Source organism: Lactuca sativa, chromosome 3 (genome assembly GCF_002870075.4).
Source record: "Lactuca sativa cultivar Salinas chromosome 3, Lsat_Salinas_v11, whole genome shotgun sequence".
NCBI classification, from domain to species: Eukaryota; Viridiplantae; Streptophyta; class Magnoliopsida; order Asterales; family Asteraceae; genus Lactuca; species Lactuca sativa.
In genome coordinates, this window is record NC_056625.2 from 173,710,115 (window position 1) to 173,722,769 (window position 12,655).

The following is a 12,655-nucleotide window of genomic DNA, read 5'->3' on the forward strand; positions in this document are numbered from 1 at the left end:
CTATAAACCAAAGAGGGACCAAAACAACTCTGAACAAAAAAAACAAATAAAACACAACGATAAAACATCTTTACTTGTGTGATACAGGAAAAAGAACATAATACCAAACCAAACAAGATAATGCTAGCATCTCGGTTAAGCCAGGACTGTTCATAGTCGTATCAAGGAATGGATGTAGCCTGATCAACTACATCTCCTCTGAGGTACAACTATCACATGTCCGAAGGAAATCGCGATGGTAGGAAAACCTAAAAACATACTCCTTTTTCACCAAAAAGAGAACATCAACTCATTCTATACAATAATAAAAGCATCGTAGGAATAATGCTAGGATATTTATACATCCTCGCAGACAGCATGGCTGGTTTCCATCACCCCGGAGATCCTTATTTCCCCAATCAGGGAAATAACGGATGGTTGGAAGAATCCGAAGAGGAACCCGAAGAGGACCCCGAGGAGGAGTCTGAAGAGGAACCCGAGGAGGAATCCGAAGGGGAACTTGAGGCGGAAGCCGAGGGCGGACCTGCCGAGCCAGTGGTGGACCAGGAAGAAGAGGAAGTCGAAGGAGGTCTCGAGGAGGAACCCAGAGATAACAAAGATGGTGATTCGGACGCAGAGTCCGAAGTCATCAACCCCCTTATCCGGTTAGGGTGCCCGCTTATCGGGTGGGCCACACTATTCCTACACCCCTTAGGTATCGACCATTGGAGGTGGAGCAGGCAGCAGGGACAGCGACCCCCGTTCGGCATGTCACATGAGTTCTATGACCTGGGGGAAGGAGGACCGGCCGATCATGCTCCTCCGGTCATGGTGAGACGATTGCGGAACACTGGCGACCTAGCTCAGAGCACCACTGATCAGATGCACCAGATGCGGACTAGGGTTGATCGTGCAGAGCAAGAAACGCGAGAGGTTATCTGAGAGTTCCACATGAGGCAGGTGAGGTGGAAGGCTCGACTCCGAGATGCGGAATGATAGGTGGCTCATCTTCAGGAAGGCTCAACACCACCCCCTGGCGTACCCCACCATGACTAAGACTAGTCGTGTCCGTCTTAGTATTATGTTACTATGATCTATGCTATGTACCAGCGACTCTATGTTTAAGTGATTACACTACTCATAGAGCCGTTACACTACCGAACTTGCACCACTTATGTATGCTCTTTTGAGCAACGTTTTCATGTATCAAAGTGCGGATAATATTAATGGAAAATTTTATGTTTTCTACTGTGATGTTGTAATCTGCTATGTGTTATATATTCGTGATTGTATACTAATTTGTGAAATTGCATAAGTTCGTGCCACACACCTAGTTTATAGGATCACAATCTCACAAAAACCATAGGCACTCAACATCTTTTTGTTCCATGACAGAAAGATGCCTCAACGACCAACCCGCGGAAACCCTGGGCCAACCCCACCCGAAGTCAACTCAGCTGCATTCCAAGCGGCTGTATCTATTGCGGTCACCGCATCAATGGCACAAATTCACCAAGGGAACAATAGAGGAGTCAATGGACAAGGGGCGGGAAGTTCGAACAACAGGATAAATCAAGGACCTACCAAAACGTGCTCCTACAAGGATTTCCCCAATTCCAAGCCACGAAACTTTAACGGCACTGGAGGAATGTTAAACCTGAAAAGATGGATTGAGAAGGTGGAAACGGTGTTAGAGATATGTGAATGCCCTGAGGAGATGAAGGTGAAGTTTGCCATATGCACTTTCGTTGACCAAGCTCTCACTTGGTGGAACGGACACGTAGAAGCCATGACTCTTCTCATAGGCAACTCCATACCATGGGCAGAGATGAAAGAAATGTTGATGGTCGAGTACTGCGCACGAGGAAAAATTCAGAAAATGGAGCAAGAGTTGTGGAATCTCACCGTCCGAAACTCTGATATAGATGCATACATATCGAGGTTTAGCGAACTGTCTCTGTTGTACCCTGGCATGATCACTTCGGAAGGAAAGAAAATTGAACGATTCATCTGGGGAGTAACCTCCCCAATCCACGGAAATGTGATAGCTGCAAATCCCGAAACCTTCGACAGTGCCAAGAGATTGGCCAAGAAACTGTACGATCACAACAACAAGAAGGGTGAAAAGTCGGTGGAGGCTGAAGGTAAGAAGGAAAGTGACAACAAGAAAGGAAAGAACAGTAGGAAGGGACGTCAAGGCTCGAAATCGTTCAAGAAGAAACAAACAGTGATAGTCAATGCTGCAATCACCCAAGTTCCATCCACACCACATGCTCCAGCCTCAGCTGCTCCAAGTGCTCCTAGGCAGTATTCTGGAACTCTTCCAAAGTGCAACAAGTGCGGTCTCCACCATAATGGAGAATGCAGAGAAATGCATTGCACCAGTTGCATTCGGAAGTGTCACACAACAAGGTATTGCCGAACCTATCCTCCCCATAACCAACAACATGGGAACAACAACAATAACTACAATAACAACAACAACACCAATAACGACAGCGGCAACAATGCAGGACCGAGCCACACCTGTTATGGATGTGGAAGGACTGGGCATTTCTGTCAAAATTTACCTAACAACAACAACCCCAATAATGGAAGAACAGGAAGAGTGCTGACCAAGGGTCAGGGAGAAGCGGTTCAGGATCCCGCTGTCGTCACCGGTACGTTTCTCCTAAACCACACTTATGCATGCATCCTATTTGATACCGGAGCAGAGCGAAGTTTTGTGAGCAATAAATTTAAGCACTTGTTAAAACTACAACCCCAGAAGCTCAATGAAAACCTTCACGGTGGAAATGGCCAATGGGAAAACAGAATCCACTGGGGAAATCTATATCATATGTACCCTAGCCTTAAATCAACACGTCTTTCAAATAAACTTAATGAATGTTTCCATTAGGAGTTTTGATGTGATTATCGGCATGGATTGGTTAAGCCCCCATCATGCTGATATTATGTGTCACGAGAAGGCCGTTCTCCTTCACCTTCCAAATCGCGAAACCCTATTTACATACGGGGACAAATTCAGCACGAACCTTCACATTATCTCATGCGTTAAGGCACAGAAGTACCTGTGAAAAAAGGACTTGACGTTCCTGGCTCATATAGTACACAAATCCAAGGAAGAGGTCAACATTCAAGACATTCAAGTAGCTTGTGAGTTCCCAGATGTCTTCCCTGATGATCTTCTGGGGATACCCCCAGAAGGACAAGTCGAGTTTCGAATTGACCTTGTGCCAGGAGCTACTCTCATCGCCAAATCGCCCTACAGATTGGCTCCTGCGGAGATGCAAGAGTTGTCCAGTCGACTTAGTGAGCTTTTGGATAAAGGATTCATTTGAACTAGTTTCTCACCATGGGGAGCTCTGGTTCTCTTTGTCAAAAAGAAAGACGGTACCTTCAGGATGTGCATCAACTACAGAGAACTAAATAAGCTCGCCGTCAAAAATCGCTATCCACTCCCGCGAATCGATGATCTATTTGACCAGGTCCAAGGAGCAAGTTATTTCACTAAAATAGATCTGCGATCTGGTTACCATCAACTCAAGGTCTGGGAAGAGGATATCCCCAAAACCTCTTTGCAAACTCATTATGGACATTATGAATTTGTTGTAATGCCCTTCGGTCTAACGAATTCCCCTGTTGCATTCATGGACCTAATGAATCGAATCTGCCGACCATTCCTCTCCAACTTTGTCATCGTCTTCATTGACGACATTCTGGTTTACTCTCGAAGCGAAGAAGAGCATGGCCAACATCTTCGAAAAATCCTGGAAACCCTAAGAATCGAGAAGCTATACGCAAAAATCTCTAAGTGTGAGTTCTGACTCCGTAGTGTGAACTTTCTGGGCTATGTTGTTAGACAAGAAGGGATACACGTGGATCCTTCTAAGGTCAAAGCCAACGAAGGATGGGCAGTCCCAATAGCACCCACATAAATTTGCCAATTTCTAGGTCTCGCAGGCTATTACAGGAGGTTCATTTAAAATTTCTCTAAGACAGCCAAGCCACTTACCATGCTTACACAAAAGGTCATACCCTTCGAATGGAAGGACAAGCAAGATGCTGCATTCCGAGCTCTGAAGCAATGACTCTACAATGCGCCGGTGCTATCACTACCAGAAGGAACAGAAGACTTTATAGTTTACTATGATACGTTGAATAAGTGTTTAGGCTGCGTACTCATGCAGAATGGAAAGGTGATAGCTTACGCGTCCCGGAAACTAAAGACGCATGAGGTAAATTACACCACTCATGATGTGGAGCTGGGAGCAGTGGTATTCGCCCTAAAGATTTGGAGGCACTACCTTTACGGTACCAAGTGCACCATCTTCACCGACCACAAGAGTCTCCAGCACATCTTGAATCAAAAAGAGCTAAACATGAGGCAACGAATATGGGTTGAGCTGCTAAACGATTATGAGTGTGAAATCAAGTACCACCCATGCAAGGCTAACGTGGTAGCTAATGCCTTGAGTCGAAAGGAGTACACAAATCATCATGTGAAAACTCTCTCGATAACCTTCCAAACCCACTTAACCTCTTAGATCAGGGCACCCTAGTTCGATGCCATGAAGGCAGAAAACAAAACGAGCGAAGCATTACGTGGAATGGAAAAGAATCTCAAAGTGAACAAGGATGGAGCTTAATATTTCATTAACCGTATTTGGGTCCCTAAACATGGGGGATTCAGAGAGGTAGTCATGAATGAAGCCCATAAGACGCGATACTCCATCCATCCGGGTTCATACAAAATGTACTTGGATATTAAGCAACATTATTGGTGGCCCAATATGAAGGCAGAGATTGCCACCTATGTTAGAAAATGCCTTACTTGCGCTAAAGTAAAGGTGGAATGTCAGAAGCCCTCGGGATTATTACAGCAACCAATAATTCCCGAGTGGAAATGGTAGAGGATTACTATGGACTTCGTGACCAAGCTACCCAAGTCATTGGATGGATTGGACACCATATGGGTAATAGTCGACAGATTGACGAAATCCGCTCATTTCCTGCCAATAAAAGAATCTTACAAGATGAAGAGGTTGACGAGGATATACATCAAGGAAATTGTGAGACTCCACGGAGTGCCAGTGTCTATCATCTCATATAGAGATAGTAGATTCACTTCGCATTTTTGGCAATCACTTTAAAAAGCTCTAGGAACACATCTCGACATGAGCACTGCTTATCATCCACAAACGGATGGTCAAAGCGAACGAACCATTCAGACACTTCAAGACATGCTTCTCGCATGTGTGATAGACTTTGGGAAGTCATGGGATACCCACTTGCCATTAGTCAAATTCTCGTACAACAACAGTAAACACACGAGCATCAAAGTTTCTCCTTTCGAGGCGTTGTATGGACGTAAATGCAGATCACTGTTGTGATGGGCTGAGGTAGGTGACACTCAGCTACCAAAAGAACTAACATCAGACAAGAGGTTAACGGGACCAGATATCATACATGAAACAACGGAAAAGATAGTTCAAATCAGAGCTCGACTACAAGCATCACGCGACCGACAGAAGAGCTACGCTGATAAACGGCGAAAGCCCTTACAGTTTCAAGTCGGAAATCGGGTGTTGTTAAAAGTCTCTCCCTGGAAAGCGGTTATTCGTTTTGGAAGACGGGGAAAATTGAATCCGCGATACATTGGACCTTTCGAGATTCTTGCTCGAATTGGTCCAGTAGCGTATAAACTGCAGCTACCCACTGAGCTCAGCAGTGTACACCCCGTATTCCATGTTTCCAATCTAAAGAAATGTTTATCCGACGAAACCCTCGTCACTCCTTTAGAAGAAATTGAAATCAACAAGAATCTCTTGTTTGTCGAAGTACCAATCGAAATCATGGACAGGGAGGTGAAGCGTACTAAGCAAAGTCACATTCCGATTGTGAAGGTATAGTGGAACGCAAAGCGTGGGCCAGAATTCACATGGGAACGCGAAGACCAAATGAAGCAGAAGTACCCTCACCTATTCTCGCATTCTCAAATCTAGCTTTAAAAAGAATTTTGGGACAAAATTCCCTCTAACGGGGGGATGATGTCACAACTAGGAATTTTGATGCCTTTTAAACATTGAACAATGATAAAAAATGTGAACCAACAATGTGAAGCATGTATGATGCTTATTCAATAACAACAAAACTTCAATCAAAACCTTTATACAAGCACATCCAATAGTCAACAAAGGATTGGAAACCGTAGAAATCCCGGTTTAAGTCCATTTTGGGCTAGGATTTCCTTATTTGGCCTAATGGACCAATAAGCTTCCAATTTGACTACTTTGGGCTTAGAACTCTTATATGGGCTCTAAATTGGACCACCTTCATTTATTTTATTATGTTCGGCCATATTGGGCCAAGAATGAAATAAAACACCTTAATGGACCTTATTGGGCCATAACTAACCTAATTAGCCCTAATAAGCCATAAAAATAATTTCTTGATTTGTTTTGGGCCAACAATCATCTAATTGGACCATAATATGGATTCAACACCAAAGGCCAAAAATTTCCTTCTCTTTTTCTAATTCTCGGCCCAACCATAAAACATGAAGTAAGAAGAGTTGACTTTTGTGCCACCTCATTATTTTCTCTTGGATTTCCATGTAATAACTCATGTTTCCATGCACACATCACTTCAAAACTCACTCTTCCTCTCTCTTTTCTATCTTTGGCCGAGAACCACAAAGAAACACACACACATCTCGGTTACACACTCTCAAAGAAACTCTCTCCATTCTTCATCAAGTTTTCGAGATTTAGGAAGCTTTTCAAGGTGATTATCCCACAAATTCATCATATAAGGTAAGATCATGCTTGAATCTATGTTCTAGATTCTTTGTTTTATCAAAATCTCTTCCTAATCTATTCAAACTCATGATCACTCTCTTAGAAGCCTCTAAGTTCTAGATCTTCCAAGAAGACTTGATAGGATCGAAACCTTCTTCATTTCTTCCTTCAAAACCGAAACCACAAATTCAAGGTGAGCTTCATACCCCACTCTATTCAGTTTTCATAAGTTTTATGGGGGAGAATACAAGAAAATGTGTAGATCTATGTGTATGTGTATGCTATGTGTGATTTTATGCATGTATGTATGATTTTATGTGTTTTTGTGATGAACATGCAACCAAAAAGGGGTGATATCACGAGATCTATGACATAAGAAAGAAAAAAAACATGATCTAAGTTATTTTTCACCCAAAAAGTCAAGAATAATAAATTATAAGATTTTGATAAACATATTTCAACATAAAGTCCATTCCTGGGCTTAAATTGTCAAAAATACAAAATTTGGGGTAAAGGTTGCCAAATCATGGTTTCTTAAGGGTAAAAGAGTCAAAACAATTAAAATAATTGTTTTTATCAATATTAAAATTTTCAAAGGACTTGAAATGTAAATCTTTAGCTTAATGGGCTAATTTTGGGCTTTTCGACCCAATAAGCCCAAAATTGCGAAAAATGACATTTAAAGGGGCTGAAATGATAATTTCTTCAAAACAGGGGATAAAAAGTGTAACAAAACTATTTCAAGGATTAAAAATGCTTTTTATTCCCAAAAAGGATAAAAAATATAAAGTTTTTGGATTTTGCGCTAAAAGTGTAAAATTTACAAAAAGTTGGGCTTTAACCGGAAAATATCATTCTAGAAGGGCTGAAACTTTTAACAAAATAAGTTTCTAGTTAAAAATGTCATTTCAACAAATCTATGATGCAAAAGTGTCAAGAAAATGTTTTAAGGACCTAAAATGACTTTTCTTTTATATTAAGGACTACATTTGTTATTTTACAAAAGAAAGGGGCTGAAAGGTCAAACCACTGTTTTTATATCAATTATTTTATTTATAGCATGTTGAGTCAAAAATACTAATCTACGGCTTACCAAAAATCGAAAGACAAATACACGTATAACTCCAAATCATCGTTATAAACAAATCGATCGGTATCGAGTCGATACAAAACAACAATCGTTAAGTCAAATTCTCCAGTAGATATGCGATACTTAAGACAAGTAAACATTCGACACTTGGGCTTGAAAGTATCAAATCATGCTTGTTGGACCTTGCAAGTCCATTAACATGAACTTTGGGCCCAAGGGATAATGCTTATATGTTATTGGGCCTTCTATGACCCAATTCCATGTAAAGGGACCTTAAATGGCTTCTTAAGTGCTATTGGGTCCTAGTGATCCAGTAGTATTGTCATAAGGTCAAAGTAATCAAATGCGAGATGGGCCAACGTGTCTTTCGCATCCCTGATAGCCTAAAATAACTCACGGAAGTAGCAGGACTTCATACTCCTCTTCTCCTCGTTTGTTAGGCTTATGAGTAATCAAAGTAAACAGATTCAGGTTGTTAATCATTAGTAATCAAGGTTGTTTGGATTAAGTGAGTGAAAATGGGCGATACCTCTAAGGATCGTTCGTAGATTGTAGTTATAACTAGTCATTATCATGCATATAACACTCACCAACATTCCATATGTTGACTATTTTTCAAAATAACTTGTATTCTCAGGTAACAGGTAAGCCGAGGAATAAGTACCAAGTATGTTAGGGTGTTTTGCTTATGAAAACTATCAAACAATCTATGTATGGATTTTTAATGTTAAAACAATGTACTTGATGTGAACAATTCAAGTTGTAATATATTGATGCATGGTGATGATTATGTTACGATTCATGTATATTCATTGTGATGATATTCAATTTAAGTCACGCGAGGCCTTGGACGTTTCTGCGGTCTGGTTCGGGGGCGTGAGAAAAGTCATGTTATCGTGTCTCATTCCATGATACTATAGTGATGGCCGACCAAAACCCCCAATGCATGATCCATAACCTCGATTTTGAACACGTATTCTTGCATCAATACCATACAAGGTCCCATGATGAAGAACATAATAAAATTAAGTCATGTCTCTAACCCATATGATACTAGATTGAGCTAATGGCCACTACCCCAAATGATGCCTATCCATGACCCAAACTCATACCACATGCACTCCTACTGTGGTCCCCTAACTGATGATCGAGAACACATGAAAGGAAATGACTCGTGTCTATTTCAATGACACTAGAGTGTTAGTGTCAAATATGTTTTAATGTGTGGAAGTGATTTGAGTCAGTTTCGAATGTCATCTTATGTATTTACTAAGGCATGTAAGTTTAGACATTTTGATGTTTAGTCTGTGGTATTTTTTTGTATGCTTTCTTATTCTCCTATAAATAGGAGTTGTACTCAGAGTTAGATAGAACTTTTCCAAGTACTTCTACCTGATATTCTCTCTGTATTCGAAAGTAAAAATGAGCTATAAACAAGATCTTATTTACGCTCGTTGTTCATAATCCTTTGATTACTCTGATTGTATTTGTACTCGATTAAATAGCTACTTCAATTGGTATCAAAGTAGGAATCAAACTGCATTGATCTGATTTTCATTATGTATCAATCATTTTTTGAGTCGCATCTTTGATTCAAAACTTTCCACATCATTGATACTAAAAATCATACTTGATCTTCTGCTGTGATTCAATTCTGCAACTAGCTTGTTTAATCGAGTGTTCTTCTTGTTCTTTCTGTTAAATTCATCCTTTAATTTTCAAATTTCTAAAGTTTTTCTGAGAAATCGTCTATACATTCGTGGAGAAATTCAACATGAACACGATGACGTCGTATTCTCATCTTCTTGGGTAGTCTACGAAGATTCCAATGCTGATTCCAGAGTATTACGATCAGTGGGCTGATCGGATAGAGGATTACTTAAATCGAATAGATGAAGAGCTATGGAAATGCGTTACTAATGATCTAATTCCACCTTCTTCTGTTGAAAGCATAGATATTTCTTCATCAACTTCGAGTGTAACTAAACAAAATGATAGGTTGAAGAATTATGAGAAGAAATGCATGAGAGAGCTTCGTGGTGCTCGTTCTCTTATGGTGTTTAATTGTGTTCGCACTTGCAAAATTACAAAAGAGATCTTGAATACATTGAAGGAAAAGTAACATGGGAGTGAGAAGACAAAAATCAGCTCTGTCAAACAGTGTCTGATTAAATTAAGGTAATTCAAGCAGAAAGACGGAGAAACAATTGAAATGTATTACGATCGTCTGAACGAGCTTATCTACAAGGGCACAAGGTATGGAATCAAAAGGACTAACATGGAATACAATATTACTTTTGTTATGGATCATCGTAAGGAATGGAGGAGTGTAAGCTTGATGATTAAGACACAACATGGCTTCGATTTTTCTAATTTGAATGATGCTTACAATCAGCTAAAAACTCATGAAACTGAGGTGAATGAAATGGTAGAATAGTCAAGGATTAGTTTAGGCGGTCCTTTGGCTCTAGTATCGAAGGCTAGTAGTAGAGAAAGTGAGATGGAAGTTGCTGATAACAAAGGTTTTGAGGAAGAAGGTCTTATCGTCGACTCGGACGATGAAACTGATGCATTTGACTCCAACAACAAAGTGAAGAAGTTTTACTAGAAACCATTTAATGCAAAGACAAAGTATAGAGAAATGAAGGGAAGTTATTCTGGGAAGGTTAGTCAGGAGAAGAAGTTTAATAAGAATGAGGTAAAGGCGGAGGATTCGAAACTATAGAAGAAGTTGAAGGGTGATTCAGAGATACATTGTCATTATGTCATGGAGAAAATCACATGGCAATTGACTGTATGCTAAGAAAGAAAGAAGAAAAGAAGAATAAAGTGAAGGATGAAGCTTATTACTCTAAGATGTTGGGGGAACTCAAGAAAAGTCGAAAAATCTTTCACTTGTAGCTAGAGGAGAAGATGAAGATGAGGGAAAGTATCAAATATGGTCATCGGGGTTTGATGATGAAGAGATGAGAAATCCAACCCATGGGCCATGTACGCAAAATACGAGTATGTCAAAGAAGAGAAACTAACAGGCAGATGCTTTGTTTCGAAGTCAGGAGATAATGCACCAATGACTGCAAAGGTACATTCTCTACTTCAATCTTTTAACATTCCTTCATTTGCATATGATTCTATATTAACTGAGTGTGATGCTTCTGTTACTTATGTGAATAATCTTGTTATTTTTGCTAGAAATGAAGCTAAGAAAGCTAGTACTCAGTTACTAGAAACACAAAGAGTCTTGGAAACGAAGAAGACTAAAATTGATTGTTTAGAGTTACAAATTACAACTATTATGGTAGATAGAGATAATCTTAGCTCTGAAAATAAGATTTTATTGAAACAAAGAAACATATACTGTAATTCTACTAAGAGAGCCTATGGAAAATTAATTGAATTACATAATTCGTGTGAAATTAGTAGAGAACAACATAGGAAGCTTCTACCATTTTTAGCTACGAGAGAGAAAAAGTAGATGAAAGTTATTATGATTGTGAGAGTAATATTTTAGATTTTGATAAAGTTCCAGATAATAGATATACATATGGAATTTTGAAAATTAATGAATGTTTGCATGCTAACGAATTAGTTCACATTATGAATGACACCCTATCCAAAAATGAACAATTTCAATCTAATTTTGCTGATATTGAAGATAATTCTGATAATATTAGCAAAATCAGTGAGATTGAAGATGTCGATTGTTCTCAGTTATCTGTCATTATGTCACATCTTTGGGTAAAGGGAAAGAAAAATAATGATTCGTTATCTAAGACTGACATTGATCAAGCCTCAACTTCGAAAGTTTGTGATTCTGATCATGTAAGTGTCAAAGATAGTCAAACTGATAGTAGTGAGGATGAAAAGGATGATGATGAAATTTCGAAAAGTGCAACCTGAACAAACAAAGTTTCGAAAGAAAATGAAATACCAAGAGTTGTTGTTGATCAAGTGTATGGTGAAACAAAAAATTTTGACAAAATGTTGAAAGAAAAAGGTGCTCATTATCTTGAAACAAATACAGTTGTGTATCCAAATTTCAAATTTACAGATGATGTCATTTTTCCAAATCAAGTATTTGTTACGACTGGAAATGTTGAAAACGTCAAACTGGAATCTCACAAATAGATAGAAGAAGATAATCAACAAATTTTAAAAAAAATGGTTTTTTCTCAAATCAAAGTGTTGTCGAAAATAATCTAACCAAGAATTCATACATTTTTCAAAGATAAAAACATCAACGAAAAGGGGTTGACAAATCAAAAATTTCGAAAGAGGATGACATACAATTGGAACTCAAATCACAAAATGTGAAAATAAATTTAAATGAATTTAAGAATCAAATTGAAAATTTTTTGAAAAAAAATGGAATTTCAAAGAGACAAGCAAGAAAGAAAGTCTTTTAGAAAATTGTTGAATCTCAAAAGAAAAAAAATGATTTGCAAAAGAAAAGCACTAAAATGGAGTTGTCTGAAAAGGTTAAGTCAATGTCTTCTACAAGTTCAGCCATAAGGAAAAATCCTGCTCTGTCTAAAAAACATTTGTCTCAATCAACTTTAAATACTAACATTTCGAAAATGAAAAATCAAGTAACGAAGTTTGTCTCACAACCTCAAAGTTCATCATCTTTGACGAAGTCTTATTTTGATAAATCTCAATCAAATAAGCAAACAAGATTTTTTAATAATGGTTCTTCAAAATCATTTTCATCGAAAACCAATTCATTTTCATTGAAGTGGTCTCAACAACGTTTTGAGTCAAAGGTTGAAACACAAAGGTTTGATCA

At 38.9% G+C, this 12,655-nt stretch overlaps 1 protein-coding gene across 1 annotated transcript; it reads left to right on the forward strand.

Moving 5' to 3' along the window:
* Positions 1-357: 357 nt before the first annotated feature.
* On the forward strand, positions 358-921 carry LOC128132863 (uncharacterized). The gene has a single exon (XM_052769857.1). The coding sequence runs from the start codon at positions 358-360 to the stop codon at positions 919-921; it is 564 nt and encodes a 187-aa protein (XP_052625817.1).
* The last annotated feature ends 11,734 nt before the right edge of the window (positions 922-12,655 follow it).